Source organism: Cebus imitator, unplaced genomic scaffold (assembly GCF_001604975.1).
Source record: "Cebus imitator isolate Cc_AM_T3 unplaced genomic scaffold, Cebus_imitator-1.0 Scaffold15, whole genome shotgun sequence".
NCBI lineage: Eukaryota > Metazoa > Chordata > Mammalia > Primates > Cebidae > Cebus > Cebus imitator.
Window position 1 is genome coordinate 11,052,618 of NW_016107330.1, and position 20,952 is coordinate 11,073,569.

A 20,952-nucleotide genomic window follows, 5' to 3' on the forward strand; every position below is an offset into this window, starting at 1 on the left:
CAATGGCATGATCTTGGCTCACTGAAACCTCTGCCTCCTAGGTTCTAGTGATTCTCCTGCCTCAGCCTCCCCAGTAGCTGGGACTACAGGTGCGAGCCACTGTGCCCAGCTAATTTTTTGTATGTTTAGTAGAGATGAGGTTTCACCATGTTGACCAGGCTGGTCTCTAACTCCTGACTTCAGGTGATCCGCCTGCCTTGGCCTCCTAAAGTGCTGGGATTACAGGCGTAAGCCACTGCGCCTGGCCCATATTTAAAAAGATTTATCTTTGTAATTATATTAATCAAGGTAATATTATCAAATTCTCTGATTCACAGATTGTCTTTTCAATTACATTATAAGGATAATTTGTTTTGATCTTTTCCTTTATCTCCCAGAGCAATTCAGCAGGACTATGAAAGAAGGAATTTTATAAAACCGAAAATAAGGAAGTACACCAAAGAACTACCTCAGTGCTATTTCTAATAGCTATGTACTGCCCACTTTCACAAATTTCAACTGAATTTTCAAGATGTAATAAAAATGCTTAGTTAATGCTAAGTATCACTAAGATTTAAGTGTACAGGTTACTTTGTTTCATTAGCCAAGAATTAATTATAACAACTAAAACCTATTCTGAAACTCCTTAGTAAATACACCATGGTAAATATACTATACTTAGGGTCTTTGTTGGGTGTCTAAAGATTCTAGAGTATCATCTTCAACATCATTAACCATTTTCATGCCCTAGATCTGCATTGTCCAATATAGAAGACACTAGCCAATTGTGGGATATTTAAATTTAAAGTCAATAATTCAGTTCCTAAGTCACAACAGATACATTTAAATATAGAACTGCCACATGTGGCTCATGGTTACCATACTCAATGGTATGGATATACTTCCATCATTGTAGAAAGTTTTATTAGGCCTGCCCTAGAATGGGGATGAAATAACCTAATCTAAACAGTTTTCTTGTTGTGATTTTTTCATACAAGTATATAACAAGTTCAGATTTTTTTTTTTTTAAGACGGAATCTTGCTCTGTTTGCCCAGGCTGGAGTGCAGTGGTGTGATCTTGGCTCACTGCAACCTCCACCTCCCAGGTTCAAGCGGTTCTCATGCCTCAGCTTCCCTAGTAGCTGGAACTACAGGCACGCACCACCACACCCAGATAATTTTTGTATTTTTAGTGGAGATGGGGTTTCACCATGTTGGCCAGGTTGGTCTTGAACTCTTGACCTCAAGTGATCTGCCCATTGTGGCCTCCCAAAGTGCTAGGATTACAGGCACGAGCCACTGTACCTGGCCAAATTCAGATTTATTAAAGTTAGTTATATGTGTTTTTGTTATTAGTGATTCTTTTATTGTCCATTGTTCAAACCCTAAATCATCTTTGAAGTCCTGGCTTGGATAAATCTCGTTCACTGGATGGATTAACTGTAACATGAGATAAACTTACTGGCAGGTTGATCAAGTTTTACTACTGATGCTTGTAGTGCATAAAGTGCTTGCAGTTCCTTCTCTGTATCTGAGTCTAGGTACTTGAGTAAGATCGGCACTCTCTGCTTGATAACAGCAGTGTCCACTCTGAAGGTAGAACAGTCGGCTAAAGGTGATAGAAGAACTAGGAATTACATTTAAGGAGTTAACACAGAATTATCTTTAATTTTCTTTTTCTTTTCCTTTTTTTGAGGCAGTCTCCCTCCGTTGCTCAGGCTGGAGTGCAATGGAGCAATCTCGACTCACTGCAACCTCTGCCTCCCAGGTTCAAGCAAGTCTCCTGTCTCAGATGCCCAAGTAACTGGGACTACAGGCACCCACCACCAAGCCTGGCTAATTTTTTTGTGTATTTTTAGTAGAGACAGGGTTTCACCGTATCAGTCAGCCTGTCTCCAACTCCTGACCTCAGGCGATCCACCTGCCTCAGCCTCCCAAAGTGCTGGGATTATAGGCATGAGACACTGCGCCCGGCCTCTTTCTTTTTATTCTTTTTTAGTTTTTTAAAAATAATAGAGACGGGGTCTCACTACATTGCCCAGGCTGGTCTTGAACTCCTGGGCTCAAGCATTGCTTCTGCCTTGGCCTCCCAAAGTGCTGGGATTACAAGCATGAGCCACTGTACCTGGCTCATTTTCAATTTTCTGAGTACAAATGACTCATGTGGCTCTACAAGAGAAGAGGAGGCAAGAAGGTCTAAGGCAAATAAAATGCAAAATGTTATGAAATTATTAATGAGACATTCTCTCACAAATAATAAAAAACATGGAGGGGGATGTATTTTGAATGCTGGTTTCCCTCAGGAGTTGTACACACAATTATTTTTAATTATAATGAAACAATGACAGTGGTTTCAGTGGGTTTTTTTTTTTTTTTTTGAGATGGGAGGCTTGCTCTGTCACCCAGACTGGAGTGCAAGGTGGGGGTCTCAGCTCACTGCAACCTCTGCTTCCTGGGTTCAAAAGATTCTCCTACCTCAGCCTCCCAAGTAGCTGGGACTGCAGGTGCCCACCACCACATCTGGCTAATTTTTGTATTTTTAGTAGAGATGGAGTTTCACTCTGTTGGCCTGGCTGGTCTCGAACTGCGGACCTTGTGATCCACCTGCCTTGGACTTCCAAAGTGCTGGGATTACAGGCATGAGCCACCACGCCTGGCCAACAGTGGTTTTATGACAAACTACAAAAACAAAATTAATCAAATGTCTTATAAAAAAAAGTGAGGTGATAGATATGTTAATTAAGTAGATTCAATCGGCCGGGCGCGGTGGCTCAAGCCTGTAATCTCAACACTTTGGGAGGCCGAGGCGGGTGGATCATGAGGTCAACAGATCGAGACCATTCTGGTCAACAAGGTGAAACCTTGTCTCTACTAAAAATACAAAAATTAGTTGGGCATGATGGTGCGTGCCTGTAGTCCCAGCTACTCGGGAGGCTGAGGCAGGAGAATAGCTTGAACCCAGGAGGTGGAGGTTGCGGTGAGCTGAGATCGTGCCATTGCACTCCAGCCTGGGCAACAACAGCGAAACTCCATCTCAAAAAAAAAAAAATTAGATTCAATCATTCCACATTGGATATATATATCAAAACATCACGTTGTACCTCATAAACATATACAATTATGATTTGTCAATCAGAAATAAATGAAACATAAAGTAGGAATTTCAAGTGAGTACTTTAAAAAAAGCAACATGAAAAAAGCAACATTAGAAAAGGAAATTAAAGTGACACAAAGAAATCTTTTCAGAAGGGTAAAATAATTTGAACCATTTGTTATTACTAGGATAAAAACTAACTGTGGCAGTGCCAGATAATGTACCTCATCTAGGCCTTTTGAGGGAAAGGAATGATAAAAAGGGGCTGAGAAATGAAAAGCATCCTCAGTGCCAAGACACATAAGGATTTATATTACCTGTAAGTTATCGCTAAGACACAATTTTGTTTTTAAAAGCAGATTTTGTGCTGGGCATTGTGGCTCATGCTTGTAATCCCAGCTACTCAGGAAGCTGAGGTGATAGGATAGCTTAAGCTCAGAAGTTCATGTCCAGCCTGGGCAACATAGCGACCCCTTGTCTCAAGAAAACAGAAACCAAACAGCTTTTGGACTTCCCAACACTAATTTTAAAACACCAAAGTATTATCATGGTTCTATGGATACTGAAAATGATTTTTAAAAATTTCATGAAGACTTTCTACTTAGCTTTGATAATTTATCTCATTAAAGAACATTGAAAATAAATTCACTGAAAAAAATTACAATTCTGAAACAAAATTAAGTGGCAGGAAGCTATCTTCTAAAATAATACGGACAGCTGAAATTCTGAGACACCTTTTGTGCTGATGATTTTTTTTCTCATTTCAGTGATGGAAATGTGAATTTCTACCTGAAACTAAAGAGATGTCTTCATTGAATAATGTTAAATATTGTATGCAGCTTGGGATATTTAGGATTTCTACTGACCCTAATCCTATCCATTTTAACAATTCAGAAATCAATAAAATTCTTATCATATAAAGTCAACGAAGAACAGGAGAAACTGTTGGTATTTTTTTTCCTTCATATATGTACTTACATAAAATAACTTTTTTGATGAGAATAGCCCTATACTGATAATTAGGTCAAGAATATTCAACCCATTCATTACAATTCATGATTGGAAGGAGGAGGCAGCCCTGAATGTTAAAGATAAAAAGGTGAAGGAAAATCTACACACAATTGTAGTAAAAAACAACGTAAGAGCATGCAAGGTATGCGGTAGCTGTTTAGATCTGGGTTCTCTGTAGGCAGACATGCTTGAGACAACCAGGCATCACAGACAGAAAGGGCAGTGCACAGAAAAGTATGCTACACAGGGCAAGCTTTGAAAACAATGTAAAATCAAACTGTATACTTAGTAGTTGACATAATGGGGATTTCCGATGTTATGAGCTGCCTTCAGAAATGTTACTTACCTATAATAGCTGCTTTACAAACGGCAGTCATTAAAGCTCTAAGGAATGTCGGTGAACTCATCTGGCTTTCGTCTAGATTAGCCTGAAGCCAAAAAGAAACAAAACAATTAAAGATACCCTTGCTAAACCAGACATAGAAGCTCATGCTGATAATCCCAACACTTCCAGAAGCCGAGATAGGAAGATCACTTGAGACTAGGAGTTGAGAACAATCTGGGCAATATAGTGAAACCCTGTCTCTACAAAAAAAAAAAAAAAAAAAAAGCTGGGCATGGTGGCACATGCCTGTGTACCCAGCTACCTGGGAGACTAAGATGAGAGAATTACTTGATCCCAAGAGTTCATGGCTGCAGTGAGCTATGACTGCACCACTGCACTCCAGCCAGGGCAACAGAGTGAGACCTTGTCTCAAAAAAACAAAAAACAGGCCGGGTGGGTGTGATGGCTCATGCCTGTAATCCCAGCACTTTAGGATGCTAAAGAGGATGGATCACTTGAGGTCAGGAGTTCGAGACCAGCCTGGCCAACACAGTGAAACCCTGTCTCTACTAAAAATACAAAAATTAGCTATGCCAGTGGTGGGTAGAGGCTGAGGCAGGAGAATTGTTTGAATGCGGAGGTGGAGGCTGCAGTGAGCCGAGATCACGCCACTGCATTCCAGCCTTGGCAACAAGAGCAAAACTCCATCTCAAAAAAACAAACAAACAAAATACCTTTGCATACCAGAGAAATTATCCCCTGAAAATCAGGACCAATCTGGCACTAAGAACAGACAAGTCACATTTTTGCACATTCTTGTTAAAATTAAATGTCCAATTCATTGAAAAATAATTTGGCTATTGCCAGTTCTATATACAAATGTTTGAATTAGCAGTATTTAGTTTTTCAGGGTCCTTCTCACTGCCTATCCTCTACTCATTCAATTACACCATGTTATGTACTTGTACATTTCAAAGTATAACCACTTAAAAACATTTTATTCCTCAATAAAAAATCCATATGAAGATAATCTACTCAATCTATAAAAGAACGACACCACAACTGCAGTGTATTTTAATGACTACTTACTCAGAAGCATGTAACTATTTTTACATGTGCCAACACTGCTTTTTCATCTTAATTTTAAAGTGAATTAGAGGTTAATCTCAAGCATTACTTAACCCCTTAAGTGGGGAAAAAATTGTTACTCTTTCTAAGGATGGCAAAAAAAAAAAAAATAGTATTTAAAAACTAATTTCATTAAGGTTAAAAACTCATGAAGTGAACAGATAGGTATGTGACTTGAGGGGATCCCACAAGAATCTTTCCTGTAGAAGTATCAGGGAAGGTGACAATAGTATTCATACCTCTACCCAGTCAAAGATCTGTTCATCATTCGCTTTGTCCTCAATAATGAGTTTTTCGAGTCGCTTATTTAGCTCTTCAGCAGACAGTTCTTTCTTTGAAAGTGCTTCAGAGGAACAGGGACTGTCAGACTCTATGAAGTCCAAATTCTGAAACGTAAAAGGCGGAACATATTAACATATTAATATAATTCTATGTTATTATCATCCTGAGAGAACAAAGTCATAGGTTATATCTTCTCTTTTACATGGAATTAAAATGATCAGCAGAAGTTATTTTTATGTTTGTAGTTTTTTTGTTGTTGTTGTTTGTTTTTGAGACAGGGTCTTGCTCTGTTGTGAAGGCTGGAGTACAATGGCTCAATCTTGGCTCACTGCAACCTCCACATCATGGGCTCAAGCAATCCTCCCACCTCATCCTCATGAGTAGCTGGGACCCCAGACTTACATCACCATACTTGGCTATTTTTTTGTATTTTTATTAGAGAAGGAGTCTTGCCATGATGCCTAGGCTGGTCTTGAACTCCTGAGCTCAAACGATCCACCCTCCTCGGCCTCCCAAAGTGCTGGGATTACAGGCAGGACTCACCATGCCCAATGTGTTTGTATTATATAGTTTTGAAAGACTGTCAGTCCATTATCCTCCTGAATATTTTTCCAACTTCTCATGCTGTGTATCTTAAAAGGAAGGAAATAAACTCCCTATAATTATCTCCAGGCTATGCTTACATGCAAATAATCTTGAGCTTCAATCTTGCTCTTGACTGTGACATAGCTCTTTAAGGCAGAAGAGGAGCCCTAGAAAAGGGTACAATTTTACTCCCTGTCTGCAACCTATGGTTTAATATTAGTATTGGTACTCAGCAGCTTTCAAAACTTCATAGTTTTGCCTTTGTTAAGTCATGACTATTTTGAATATAAGTATGAGAAATGATGCTATAATTGTTTAGCACTTAGATATGTAGTTTTATAAAATCTCTAATCAGGCTGGGTGCAGTGACTCATGCCAGTAATCCCAGCACTTTGGGAGGCCAAGGCAGGAGGACTGCTTGAGTCCAGGAGTTCGAGACCAGCCTGGGCAACATGGCAAAACTCCATCTCTGCCAAAAAAAAAAAAAATACAAAAATTATCTGGGTATTGTGGCATGCGCCTGTGGTCCCAGCTACTCGGGAGGCTGAGATGGAGGATTGCTTAAGCATGGGAGGCCCAGGCTGCAGTGAGCTATGATTGTGCCACTACACTCCAGCCTGGCAATAGGGCGAGACCCTGTCTCAGTAAGAAAAAAAAATCTATAATCAAAATTATTCATCATTTTCAAGGGATTAAAGCAATGAGGTATATAGGTATGCCTTGCTTTATGTAACTTCACCATACAAAAACCATAAAGATGAAAATATTAAAGATTATTCACATTAGGTATTCTCTAATGCCCTTGAATACTCTGGTATACCCTACCCCTAATCCACAAAGTGAAAACCACTATCTTGAATTCTGTCGTCTGATTATTCCGTTTCTACCACTTATGTAGCAGCTCTAAATGATATTTCCTGATAAGGTTTTATTATTTACTTATTTTTCAGTCGGGGTCTCACTATGTTGCCAGGTTGGACTTGAACTCTGGGGCTCAAAGATACTCCTGCCTCAGCCTCTTGAGCAACTGAGGCTAGTGTGCACCACCACACCCAGCTCCATAAGGTTTTAGAAACATGACTCAATATTACAGTTTTTTCTGATTCAGTATTGGTTAACTATACATCCAATCCATGACGCTCCAATATATGCAAAAAAGCACAACATGAAGCATAAGCTCTTTAAGCAAAGTGAAAGTCAGCATACAGACCAAGATTTTTTCAACCTCATTTTTCAAACTATACTCTAAACGTTTTTATTTATTCATTTTATTTTATGTGTGTGTGTGTGTGTGTGTGTGTGTGTGTATGCATATGTATTTTATTATTTCCCTTTTTTTTCTTTTAAACTGAAGTCTTATATTTATTCAGACAGGGTCTTGCTCTTTCACCCAAGTTAGAGTGCAGTGGCACTATTATGGCTCACTGCAGCCTTGACCTCCTGGGCCAAGTGATCCTTAGCAAACTAATGCAGGAACAGAAAACCAAATACTGCATATTCTCACTTATAGGTGGGAGCTAAATAATGAGAACACATGGACACATAGAGGGGAACAACACACACTGGAACCAATCAGAGGGCAGAGGTTGGGAGGAGGGAGAGGAAAAAGAACTATAGGTACCAGGCTTAACTTATGGGTGACAAAACAATCTGTACAACAAACCACCATGACACAAGTTTATTTATATGACAAACCTGAAAACGTACCCCTCACCTTAAAATAAAAATTAAATTTAAAAAAGAGAGAAAGAGGCCGGGCATGGTGGCTCACGCCTGTAATCCCAACACTTTGGGAGGTCGAGGCGGGTGGATCACAAGGTCAAGAGATCGAGACCAACCTAGCCAACATAGTGAAACCCAATCTCTACTAAAAAAGAAAAAATTAGCCAGACATGGTGTCAGGTGCCTGTAATCCCAGCTACTCAGGAAGCTGAGTTAGAGAATTGCTTGAACCCAGGAGGCGGAGGTTGCGGTGAGCCGACATTACGCCATTGCACTCCAGCCTGGGCAACAAGAGAGAAAATCTGTCTCCAAATAAAAAAAAAAAAAAAAAAGAGAGAGAAAGAGGGAGACAGGGAGAGGGAGGAAAGAGGAGAGAGGAAAGAAGAGAGAGAGATGTGAGAGAGAAGTGGGGGGAGGGTGGGGTAGAGGGAGGGAGGTATACTACTGATGGCAGTGGCTGCTGCCAACATGCTGGCTGTAGCAGGGAGGCGCAGCTGGGACTGCACACTGCTTGGAGCAGGTGGGAACCCTGCCCCTTCTGAGTTGGGATGGGAGCTCCCTGTGCTGCTACAGCCACCCAAACTGCAGCTGTGGATCCGAGCCTCTCTGTGCTCTTGGGGGAGCTGGGAACAGGCAGAATCTCCCCTCCCAGGTGCTGTCGCAGCTGCCAGACCCGTGGCTGCAGACCTGGGCCTCCCACTCCACAAAGCAGGCAGGAGCCAGAACAAGTGGGAACCCCGCCTCTTCTGAGTTCGTGGGGTGGGAGCTCTGGGGTGCAGCTGTGGCGGCCCTCCCAGGCATATAGAACCTGAGTGTCTCTGCAACCTATACTCTTGGGTGCCCTAGGAAGGATCCCTTGTCCCTGCAGGCTCAGGGGTATCTGCTCCCCAATCTTGGATCAGGGTAGGGACCAAGCCCCAGGGCCATGAACGGCAGCAGGAGACAGAGTCCTGGGTGGAAGGTGGCAGGGTCCCCAGTAAGGACCCACCCTCACACAAGGGAGGGCCTGAAGGCTGGGCTGTCAGTCCAGCAGACTGCAGTGGGGACTCATGGTGCCTCTTCCCGGCCCACCCATGGCCACCTATGGACCAATCGACCTGTACTTCCTCCCCTCTAAGGTCCATAAACGCCCCGGGCTCAGCCAGAGCAGGGCAATAGATGGCTAGAGGACGAAGAAGACAGAGAGGCAATGGGAGGACCAGCTGCAGAGAGGAGTATCTTCTCTGCTGAGAGCTGCAAAGACCACCTGCCAGCAGAGAGAAGCTCACCTCTCCACTGAGAGCTTCAGAGAGACCTGCAGAAATGTCCAAATGACCTGCCTGTGGAGAGGAGCTATCCTCTCCAGAGCCTCCTCTCTGCAGAGAGCTGAACACTCCATGGGACAACCTGCCTACTAGAGAGGAGCTACCCACTCCTCGGAGCTGTTCTAACACTAAATAAAACTGTTCTTCACTTTTCACTTGCCTGCGTACCTCACTCTTCCTGGATGTATGACAGGAACGCGGGCAAAGGCGCCAGGGCCACAGAGGTTTCTGGCCAAAAAAACTGACACCCCAGAGATCCTGTAACACTACTGCTTAAATACTTTTGATAGTCACAGCCTCAAAAGCTACTTTAGCTTGAAATGGTTGAAATAACGGCCAGCCCCAGCACTGGCCTCTGTCAACTGCCATGCAGATTAAAAGACACAACCCCAATCCTTGGAAAATTAAGTCCTTATTCAACCTGGCACCAGGAAGCTGCACCAGAAATGGTGTGATACCAGTTTCCTAGCTGTCTGACACAGGGCTGGATGTTGGCAGGTTCTATGCAAAATTCCCAAATTCACTAAAATTTATCAGACTCTTTTTTCATCATGTACTCCCCTGGTGTTGATAATGCATGTATTTAACCAGACTCCACAGTTCCAAGACAGTTGGCTCTAACAAATCTTGCCAGTTCAATAGTTGTAGTGGAGGGACTGATTCCTGGAGCTTCCTACTTCACCATCTCCCCTATTATCTATACATCAGTTTTCAAATATTAAACCAATCTTACGTTTCTGGGATAAACCCTACCTTATGTTTTTTTATTTTTCCAAGATGGAGTCTTGCTCTGTTGCCCAGAGGTGGAGTGCAATGATGTGATCTCGGTTCACTGCAACCTCCGCCTCCCAGGTTCAAGTAATTCTCCTGCCTCAGCCACCCGAGTAGCTGGGATTACAGGCATGTGCCACTATGCCTTGCTAAATTTTGTATTTTTAGTAGAGACGAGGTTTCACCAAGTTGGTGAGACTGGTCTCAAACTCCTGACCTCATGATCCTTGGCCTCCCAAAGTGCTGGGATTACAGGCGAGAGCTACCGCACCTAGCCAACCCTACATCATAATGTCTTACTCTTTTTATATATTGTTGGATTTGATTTTCTAAAATTGCATTGGGAACTTTTTCTCAATGTTTATGAGGCATATTAGTCTATAGATTTTTGAAATGTCTTTGGTTTTGGTATCAGACTAATGCTGGCCTCATAGAAGTACTCTCTTCTTTTCAATATTCTGGAATAGTTGTAGAATTCTTTTGATTAAGCCTGGAGTTGTTTTGTGGGAACATTTTAAATTACAAATTCAATCTCTTTAATAGATATGCAGGTTATCCGTCTCTTGAGATAGCTCTAGTAGTCTGTATTTTTTTTTTTTTGAGACAGAGTCTCACTCTGTCGCCAGGTACTAGGCTGGAGTGCAATGGCACAATCTTGGCTCACTGCAACCTCCGCCTCCCGGGTTCAAGCAATTCTCCTGCCTCAGCCTCCCGAGCAGCTGGGACTACAGGCGCATGCCACCACGACCAGCTAATTTTTGTATTTTTAGTAGAGACAGGGTTTCACCATGTTGGCCAGGATGTTCTCAATCTCTTGACCTTGTGATCCGCCCGCCTCGGCCTCCCAAAGTGCTGGGATTACAGGCCTGAGCCACCACGCCCTAGCCTAGTAGTCTGTATCTTTTAAGAAATTTGTTGCCGGGCGCGGTGGCTCAAGCCTGTAATCCCAGCACTTTGGGAGGCCGAGGCGGGTGGATCACGAGGTCAAGAGATCGAGACCATCCTGGTCAACATAGTGAAACCCCGTCTCTACTAAAAACACAAAAAATTAGCTGGGCATGGTGGCGCGTGCCTGTAATCCCAGCTACTCAGGAGGCTGAGGCAGGAGAATTGCCTGAACGCAGGAGACGGAGGTTGCGGTGAGCCGAGATCGCGCCATTGCACTCCAGCCTGGGTAACAAGAGCAAAACTCCGTCTCAAAAAAAAAAAAAAAAAAAAAAAAAAAAAAAAAAAATTTGTGACCAGGCACGGTGGCTCACGCCTGTAATCCCAGCACTTTGCAAGGCCAAGACAGGTGGATCACTTGATGTCAGAAGTTCGAGACCAGCCTGACTAACATGGTGAAACCTTATCTCTACTAAAAATACAAAATTAGCCAGGTGTGGTGGTGGTGCATGCCTGTAATCCCAGCTACTCGGGAGGCTGAGGCAGGAGAATCCCTAGAACCTGGGAGGCAGAGGTTGCCGTGACCAAGATCAAGCCCTTGCACTCCAGCATGGGCAACAAGAGTGAAACTGCGACTCAAAAAAAATAAAATGAAAAAGAAATTTATTCATCCCACCTAGATTCAGTTATTTATTTTTGAAGACAGGGTCACACTCTGCTGTCTAGGCTGGGGTGTAGTGGCATGATTACAGCTCACTGTAGCCCTGTCCTTCTGGGATCAAGTGGTCCTCCCACCTCAGCCTCTCGAGTAGCTAGGATTACAGGCATGTACCACCATGCCTGGCTTATTTTTGTATTTTTTGTAAAGGTGGGGTTTTACCATGTTTCACAGGCTGGTCTTGAACTCCTGGGCTCAAGTGATTTGCCTGCCTTGGCGTCTCAAAGTGCTGGATTATAGGCATGACCTACCATGCCTGGCTGGTGTATTTACTGACATAAAGATTATTCATAAAATTTCCCCACCCACTTTTACGTATAGAATCTACGGTGATGTTACCTCTTTCATTCCAGATATTAGTAATATGTGCCTTCTTTTCAAACTTTTTTTCCTGATCAATCTGGCTAGAGGTTTATCAATTTTGTCTTCTCAAAGAACCAGCTTTTTTTTTTTTTTTTTTTTTTGAGATGAAGTCTCAGCCTCTTGCCCAGGCTGGAGTGCAATGGCATGATCTTGGCTCACTGCAACGTCTGCCTCCTGGAGAACCAGCTTTTGATTTCACTGGTTTTTCTCTAAAAAGTCTTCTATTTCATTGATTTATGATATAATGTTTATTATTTCCTTTATTCTATTTACTTGAAGCTCTTATTTTTTATTTATTTATTTATTTAGTGACAGGGTCCTGCTCCGTTGCCTGCGCTGGTCTCTAGAGCTCCTGGGCTCTAGCAATCCTCCTGTCTTGGCCTCCCAAAGTGTTGGGATTATTATAGGCATGAGCCATTGCACTCGGCCTTATTTTTCTAATTTCTTAAGGTTGGAGCTGAGGTCATTGATTTAGAGCCTTTCTTCTTTTCTAAATATCGATAACATGTTGTGCTTTTGTTTTTATTCAGTTAAAAATGTTTTTACTATCCTTTTTGATTTCTTCTTTGACCCATGCATTTGTAGAACTATGTTATTAAGTGTCTCAATATGCATTGCCCTAACTCTTAAAGGTTATTTTAGCTGCACAGGGAATTCTACATTTACTGCTAGTTTCTCAGCATTCTAAGATTATTCTACCATCTTCTGGCTTTCATGGTTGCTATTGCAAAGTCTCTTTTTTTGTGTGCATAATTTTTTGAGAGGTGGCAGGTAGGTAATGTGATTCTTCTTTCCAGCTTCTTTAAAACCTTCATTTGTCTTTGATATCATGCAGTTTCACTAAAATATAATTATCCTGTTTTTCATATATAGGCTTTCATTATGGATTTGTGTATTTTATCAGTTATAGAAGTCTCAACTACCGTCTCTTCAAATATTGCCTCTTCTCCATTCAGTCTAATTTGCCTTCTGGGACTCCAATTAGATAGGTTAGACATTCTCTCATTCTTTCCTCCAAATCTCCTAACATATCTTAGATAACTACTTACTACTTTTGTTGTGTGCGTGTGTGGCATTTTTTTAATTTGTTTCTGCGTTCTTGCAACAGGCCCTCGCTCTGTCTCTTAGGCTGGAGTGCAGTGGTGTGATGGTTTCTCACTGCAGCCTTAAACTCCCAGCCTCTTGTGATCCTTCCGCCTCAGTTTCTCGAGTAACTTAGGACTACAGGTGCACCAATCCACCCAGCTAATTTTTTTTTAGTAGAGACAGGTCTCACTATGTTGTCAAGCCTGATCTCCAGCTCCTGGCTTCAACAGATTCTCTTGCCTCAGCTTCCCAAAGTGCTAGGATTAAAGGCATAAGCCACTGCACCAAACCTTTTTTTTTTCAAATCTCTTTAGCCATTTGGACTAGTCTCATTTGCTCATTTTTGTGATTCCTTCTCTTTAATATAGTGTTATTTTATACTCTGAATGATAATTACATTACCTCAACTCCATGGGGTCTAAATCTACTACTTACTGTCTGTTTACTTTTATGTTTACTTCTTTCATTGTAGGTTAAATGAACACCAAGTGTCAACTTATATATTTAGATAACGTTATGTTTGTAGAAAATAAGGGGACCTAAGCTGAGGATGTTTCTCCAAAGAGCATTTTGATTTGCTTCTTCTAGGAGCCGAGGTGATACTGAACTGGGACTAAATCAACTTTTTTAATGATATCTGGCAGTATTTGTAATAGTATCTTCCCATTGGGCTGTATGTCCTTTGGACAATATGCCCTTCACATGTAATTACTATTCACAGTTCAGGTTTCATCTCTGGCTTTTCTCCATCACTAATTCTTTTTGTCCATTTGGAGGAAATTACTTCCACCTCTTCTGAGTTCAGCAACACATCAGAAGTTATGCTTCATACAGGTTCTTATTGCTGTGGCAAGAATACTCTTCAGTGTTCTAGACTACAACTAAAAAGAAAGCTAATCCCTAGCAACCTAATATAATGTCTTTCTCCAGAACAATATACTTACTTTAAAGTCATTTTCAGATTGTATTCTTGTTCTCTTTTTACCTACAGTGATTTTTTTTTTTCTCTTTATTCCTGATTTGGTTGGCTGTCTTAGCTTTAGTTTTCCTCATGTGTTTTAGGATTTTGATTTTCAATAATGTTTTAAGAAAGTTTTGTTTTCTTTCTGTTACTTTTCTTGATCTAATTTGTTTTATGGTTACCTCAACCTAACAGCTCACAAATCCTCCTGTAGGACCAGATTATACTGACCATGAGGTCTTCTGCTTTGTGGATTTCTGGATCTAGTTACCAAGTCAGTAGGCAGGTTAGCTAAGGTTCTGGCTATAATAAGCTGCATCTATTTCCTTGCACTTAATTTATATGTGCAGTTTCAAGCTATAAGCTTGTCTCTAATCTTCTGCCCTACAAGGGTAATACTAGTCCCCATTCCCCACAGAGTAATTTCTGGCTGCTTCAGTGTGCCGTCAGACCCAGAAATCAAGAGGCAGCTTTGGCCCTGGCACACTGCTTTATTTGTCAACTTCATTTCTGCTTCCTGTAGCTTGTTTTTCTACAGTTTGCTAAATCTTTTACATTTTATTTATTTAAATACCAATTATCTAGACCAGGCACAGTGGCTCACGCCTGTAATCCCAGCACTTTGGGAGGCTGAGGCAGGGGATCACCTATGGTCAGGAGTTCGAGACCAGCCTGACCACCATGGAGAAACAGTCTCTACTAAAAGTACAACATTAGCCAGGTGTGGTGGTGCATGCCTGTAATCCCAGCTACTCGGGAGGCTGAGACAGGAGAATCGCTTGAATCTGGGAGGTGGCAGTTGCGGTAAGCCGAGATCACGCCATTGCACTCCAGCCTGGGTAACAAGAGAAAAATTCCATCTCAAAAAAGGAGGGAGGGAGGGAGGGAGAGAGAGGAAGGAAGGAAAGATCAATCATCTAATGACCACAACACAGAGTGGCTTTAAAAGCATGAACTTAAAATGACATCTTTACTGAGATTCCTATTTTGATGTAATTTTAATGACTAGAATACTAAGGAAATTATCTTCATTTCCTCTAAATACTATCAAACAGCAAAACACAAGCCTTGTTCTTACCTGCTCCAAAAGAAAATTATGTACATCTTCTCCTTCTGGTAAAAAGTCCTTCCAGCTGAGGTCGGCCTCCCTCCATAAGGCTCCCACTTTCTTATGGCTCTAAAATAGAGATATACCCATCCATTTACTTTCACAGTGGAAGAACAAATAGGGGGAAAAAAAATGATTTGCCTGAAGTCAAGAGTACAGAACCCAAAAAGCTGAAAAGTCGAAACTTTTCCAGTGGTCATATTGGTGCACACCTGTAGTCCTAGCTACTTGGGAGGCGGAGGTGGGAAGATAGTTTTCACCCAGGAATGTGAGTCTAGCCCAGGCAACACACACAGCAAGACCTCAGTCTCAAAAACAAACTTTTCCTCACTGATAAAAAGTTAATCTCTTAGGACTTGTTACTTTCAAACTAAGATGTCTGAATGTACATAAATATAATAGTAAATAAGTACAGCTGCTTAAGGTTAAATAGTTCATTTATCAGGTGATTGGGGAACCACAAGCTGGTAATTTGGGATTTATAAATATAAACATCAAAAAGAGTCCAATACATAGAGTTTATAAATTCCACACTGTGTCTTTTCCTAGATAGCTCTGTATGTATCTGCTATTAAAGCCACTGAAGGGCCGGGCGCCATGGCTTATGCCTGTAATCCCAGCACTTTGGGAGGCAGAGATGGGTGGATCACGAGGTCAGGAGTTCAAGACCAGCCTGGCCAAGATGGTGAAACCCCATCTCTAAAAAAAAAAAAAAAATATATATATATATATATATATATATAAAAATTAAAAAGCCACTGAAGAAGCCTTACTAGACTCCCCCTTCATAACAGACCACAGTGATGCCACCTGATATAAGGATGCTTAAGGCAATTGTTGCTCCTGAACTAGGAATGAGAAGTGTTTCAAGGTCAAGAAGCACAAGGCTGAGCCCAAGAAAGACAATAAAGAAGAGCTGTTGTCAGGTAGAAAACATGAAGAGGTACAAGTCCACTACCTGAAGAAAGTCACAGTGACAAAGGAAAATGCCAGGTTTGAGGCTGCAGTTGTCATCTGAGAGCCATGTATTAATTACTTCATAGAGTAACTTGTCCAAGGCATAGCTGAAAATTTAACGGAACCAGAATTTGAACTCAGGCATCTGGCTCCAAAGCTTATACTCTTTGAGAATTTAGTTTTATTTAGAAGCAGGAATGTGCTGTTTCTACAAATAAAAGTAAGAATACCAGTTTTATTTCTATTTATTATTATATTTTGAGACTGTCTTGCTCTGTTGTCCAGGCTGGAGTGCAGTGGCACAATCTTGGCTCACCGCAACCTCTGCCTCCCAGGTTCAAGCAATTCTCTGCCTCAGCCTCAAAGTAGCTGGGATTACAGATGCCTTCCACCATGCTTGGCTAATTTTTGTATTTTTAGTAGAGATAGGATTTCACCATGTTGGCCAAGCTGGTCTCCAACTCCTGACCTCAAGTGATCCAACCACCTTGGCCTCCCAAAGTGCTGGGATTACAGGTGTGAACCACTGCACTGGCCAGAATGTGAGTTTTAAATAAGTACTAAAGTCAAGTAGGTTGGAGAGGAGGAAATTTTGGACATAAAAACTAGGGTTCAGTAAAAATTTTAGTGCCATTAAGCAAGAATAGTATTAGCAAATAATCAACTAGAACTAGAGACCCGGATATTTAGTGCAACTGTTTATGAATAACGACCACAAAAATGGGATACAGAAGGACTTGTGTATCAAGAGGGAGGAATGAAACGCTGGCTTTTAAAAAAATCAATGCTTACAAAACATTAAAACCTATCATCCAATGTCTTTGGCTCAGGCGCAAGTCAGTCAGAAATCACTGCAGAATCATCATTTCTGAGTTCTATTTTGTTTTGACATTTGTCATCTTAGACATTTCATTCCACTTGTGATACCACAACACTTCCCCAAACCTCTTAGACTTCTAACAGACACTTACACACTCTTTTGAAATTATTGGTTTAGATTTATCTGTTTCCCACTTTAAATTGACAGCCTGCCACAGACCTTACAGACTGACAGCCTCCAGCTCTATGGAGCTTTTCTTTGAGATCTATTAAAATGTATAAAATGATATGCCCATTTTGTTTCAAGGGAAGAAAAAATTATCAACCACAAATAAAACATGTCTTGAGATTCTTTAGAATTATACCAAATCTAGTCAGGATTAGCTAATTGTTTCCCCAGAATATTAGTAAACAGAAAGACAAATACACCTCAGAAAAAAAACTGGATTGAAGCAGAGACTTCACTCTTTTTTCAGAGAATAAAAGAAAATGGAATTACTTACACCCTGAGACCTAAGCTATTCACAGATAACCCAGATGAAGATCACTGCCCTTCCTAATAATGCTGTAGAGGCTGGCACTCAGTTTAACACTTACCATTTGTTTGCATAGAAGGTGCAATATTTCAGAAAGCAAGACTCCAGCTCTTCCAACAGGAAGTAAAGGTTTGCTAAATTCTCTGTAAAAGATAGGAGCAGTAATTAAGTACTGCTAAAGAAATCCTCTCTTCTAGAATAAGAGGCAAACAATGTGTGACCAAAAAACAGATACTATGCAACCTAAATAATACTGGGGAAGCCAAAGCTCCAGGACACATGCTCTAAGTTATTTTCAAAAGAAATTCCTGAAAAGGAACATGAGAATTCGTAGTTTTCCCTTTTTCTTTCTTTTTTTTTGAGACGGAGTTTCGCTCTTGTTGCCCAGGCTGGAGTGCTAATGGTGCATTCTCGGCTCACCACAACCTTCGGCTCACTGCAACCTCTGCCTCCTGGGTTCAAGCGATTCTCCTGCCTCAGCCTCTCAAGTAGCTGGGATTATAGGCACGTGCCAGCGCATCCGGCTAATTTTTTGTATTTTTAGTAGAGACGGGGTTTCACCATGGTGGCCAGGATGGTCTCAATCTCTTGACCTCGTGATCCACACACCTCAGCCTCGCAAAGTGCTGGGATCACAGGTGTGAGCCACCGCGCCCAGCCACTTTTTCCTTTTTCTTTAACCACTTCAGTGATAGAAGCAACACAAAGATCAGACTCAGTAATCTGTTTATGTAAATTCTGCTTCAAGCCAAAAGGAGGAGCACCTTACATAACAGGGAGTTGTGATACTTCTATAAAGTATTTTTAAGAAAAGAAGCTTTTCTTTATGGAAGAAATTATGGATGAAACAGAGAAGGAGCCAGTTTAATAGTCTAAATCAGTATTTCCCAAACTGTATTCCATAGGATATCTACCCTCTAAGTGAGGCAATGCTAAATTAAACAAAGCTAATTAGTTTTTATTTATTGCTTTACTATAGGATTCTCATAAACTTTAATGTGCTAAGTATGTTTAGTTAATCTCAAAGAAAAGGCACGTGACAGTGTGCAAAGCCTGACTATATTAACAACTTTTGTGGAATACTAGTGTTTTGAAGAACAGTTTGGGAACCACTAGTCTATATAATGTAGCATCAATTCTCTATTCACATCCAAATCTAAGAATACTTGAGATTTCAGTTCCTTTTATTATAATCATCCTTTTACTCAGTCTAACAAGCTCTAATGGGAAACTATAACTACTTATAGCACTAGTGCAATGACAGACACAAAAGCCAGATTAACATTAAGCTTCTAGAAGCAGTCATCTTCTGGTTACATGATTCTGGAGCCAATCTATCGTCGCCACTACCCCCAACAGACCACAGGGATATCATATCCCCAACATGTCTCAGGTATAGACCTAGCATAATGTAACATTTTTACAATGAAATTAAAAAGATTAAAGAGTCACAGGCTGCATTCAAGAGTCTACAAAGGCAATAATGGGGCAGTACTATCTTAGAGAGCTAGCAGGTGAGTTATGTGTGAGTTTTACCTGATATATCAAGAGAAATAAGTATAACTTACATAGTAAGTTCTCTCATGGAGATTCCACCTTCTTTTAACATGGGGGTCACCAGTTCAGCAAGGTACAACCAAATATGGGGAATATCAATGGCCATGTCATCTGCCAATTCCAAAGTTTCTGAAAAACTGAAAAGGAACAGGGGGTAAAAATCGTATGCAAATGTAATTCAAAAGTTAAGATTAAATAAAGACATCAAAAAATCAGTCATGAAGTACAAATTCATCACCTGCTATGTTAGGCACAGTCTAGGCACAAAGTGACTGGTAAACACATTACCATTCTCAAAGAGCTTATGTTAGTGTGGGGAAAAAAGACTTGAACAGACCAAAGCATACTGGCAGATAAAGCTAATATTCTGAAGAACATGAGGTATGGTACCAGAGGAAAGTCATAAAATACCTCTATATAAAGTTGATATTTGACAGCCTTAAATGATGAAAAGGAGACAGTCCTGTGAAGTTCTAGGGGAAAAACTATCCATTTAATCCTGCACTATAAAGAATTCACCACAGTTGAATAACATATCCTCTGAGTCAGTTAAAAGCACTGACTAAACACTTACTGTAACGCAGATCTGACGAAAATAGAAGAAAAGACAAAAATCTTTGTCCTTGAGGAACCTTACAATGGGGAAAAATCTGGATGGATGTAAGAGTCTGACATCATCACTAACATTACCATCATTATTACATGTTATGAACTGTTCTATCTCTACAGGAACACTAATGGTTTCAGGCTTTTGTGCTATGAAATATAAACATTTCTCAATGTAAAGCAAATGGGAATTAAATATAAAATTGGAAAATTGAATACAGAATACTAGCAGTCTTATGTAGGCTAAAAATCATAGCTATTCATTTGGAAGTATAAACAAACAATTCAAGACTTTGTTAATTATTTCCACATACAATATATTAAAAAGTACAAGAGCAAATGAATTTAACTGGAGACACATATAACTGCAAGTTATAAGCAAAGGGAAGAATGAATGGAAGGGCTAAGAGCAGGTGGTATTTGTATTCATACCCTTTCAGATCTCTGCAATTGTAAAATGTGTACTTTTCCACTGCAGTTCCAGGTTCCAGCCAAAGTATGCCCCCCTTTTTTCAGAGGCCTACATCTCACTAAAATGTGTCACTTAAAAAGAGTTACCACTATAGGCAGGGTCACCATTCTGAAACTGCCATTTCGAAACAGTTTGCAGCTCAGCCATATTACCTAACTCTGGGCTTCATGAATCCTTAATTCCAACTTTCTCACCTCACAGCTTGCAATTATTTCACATCTATTTGCCATACAACAGATGCTGAGGACAGTATCTGTTGTATGGCAAATAGATGCCAAGTAATTGCAGGTTTTCTCATTATGTACGTACTTTGGGTTCAGTTAAGTTCAGTTCCACTGATGAAACATAAGCTAGCTGGACTCCAGGATCTCTAGGTTAATCACCTGATCCTGCCAATTCAAGCTCCGTGGGCTAGCAGCATAAATTAAGCTGTTTAATGGGCCCAAGAGACAACTATAGCCATGCTGGTCTTTCAGCAGTATATCTGGTGCTATTTTTATCTCATATATTTTATCTCATTACAAATAAAATACACCCATATTCTTAGCTTGGTTTTTTTTTTTTTTTTTGGTATGGAGTTTCTCTCTTGTTACCCAGGCTGGAGTGCAATGGCGCGATCTCGGCTCACCGCAACCTCCGCCTCCTGCGTTCAGGCAATTCTCCTGCCTCAGCCTCCTGAGTAG

General features: G+C 40.9%; 1 protein-coding gene across 22 annotated transcripts in view; it reads right to left on the bottom strand.

The window, feature by feature from the left end:
- The window catches only part of EIF4G3 (eukaryotic translation initiation factor 4 gamma 3), a 379,583-nt gene that overhangs the window by 2,104 nt on the left and 356,527 nt on the right, over positions 1-20,952 (bottom strand). For 21 of the 22 annotated variants that reach the window (XM_037730567.1, XM_037730571.1, XM_037730564.1 and 18 more), the window contains 6 exons: positions 19,203-19,328; positions 17,696-17,777; positions 15,293-15,391; positions 5,777-5,923; positions 4,431-4,512; positions 1,442-1,588 (listed from right to left, as the gene is read on the bottom strand). In XM_037730567.1, the coding sequence (XP_037586495.1) occupies positions 1,442-1,588; positions 4,431-4,512; positions 5,777-5,923; positions 15,293-15,391; positions 17,696-17,777; positions 19,203-19,328 (683 nt within the window). The remainder of the gene's footprint in view (positions 1-1,441; positions 1,589-4,430; positions 4,513-5,776; positions 5,924-15,292; positions 15,392-17,695; positions 17,778-19,202; positions 19,329-20,952) is intronic. The other variant, XM_017506690.2, reaches the window with a different exon arrangement.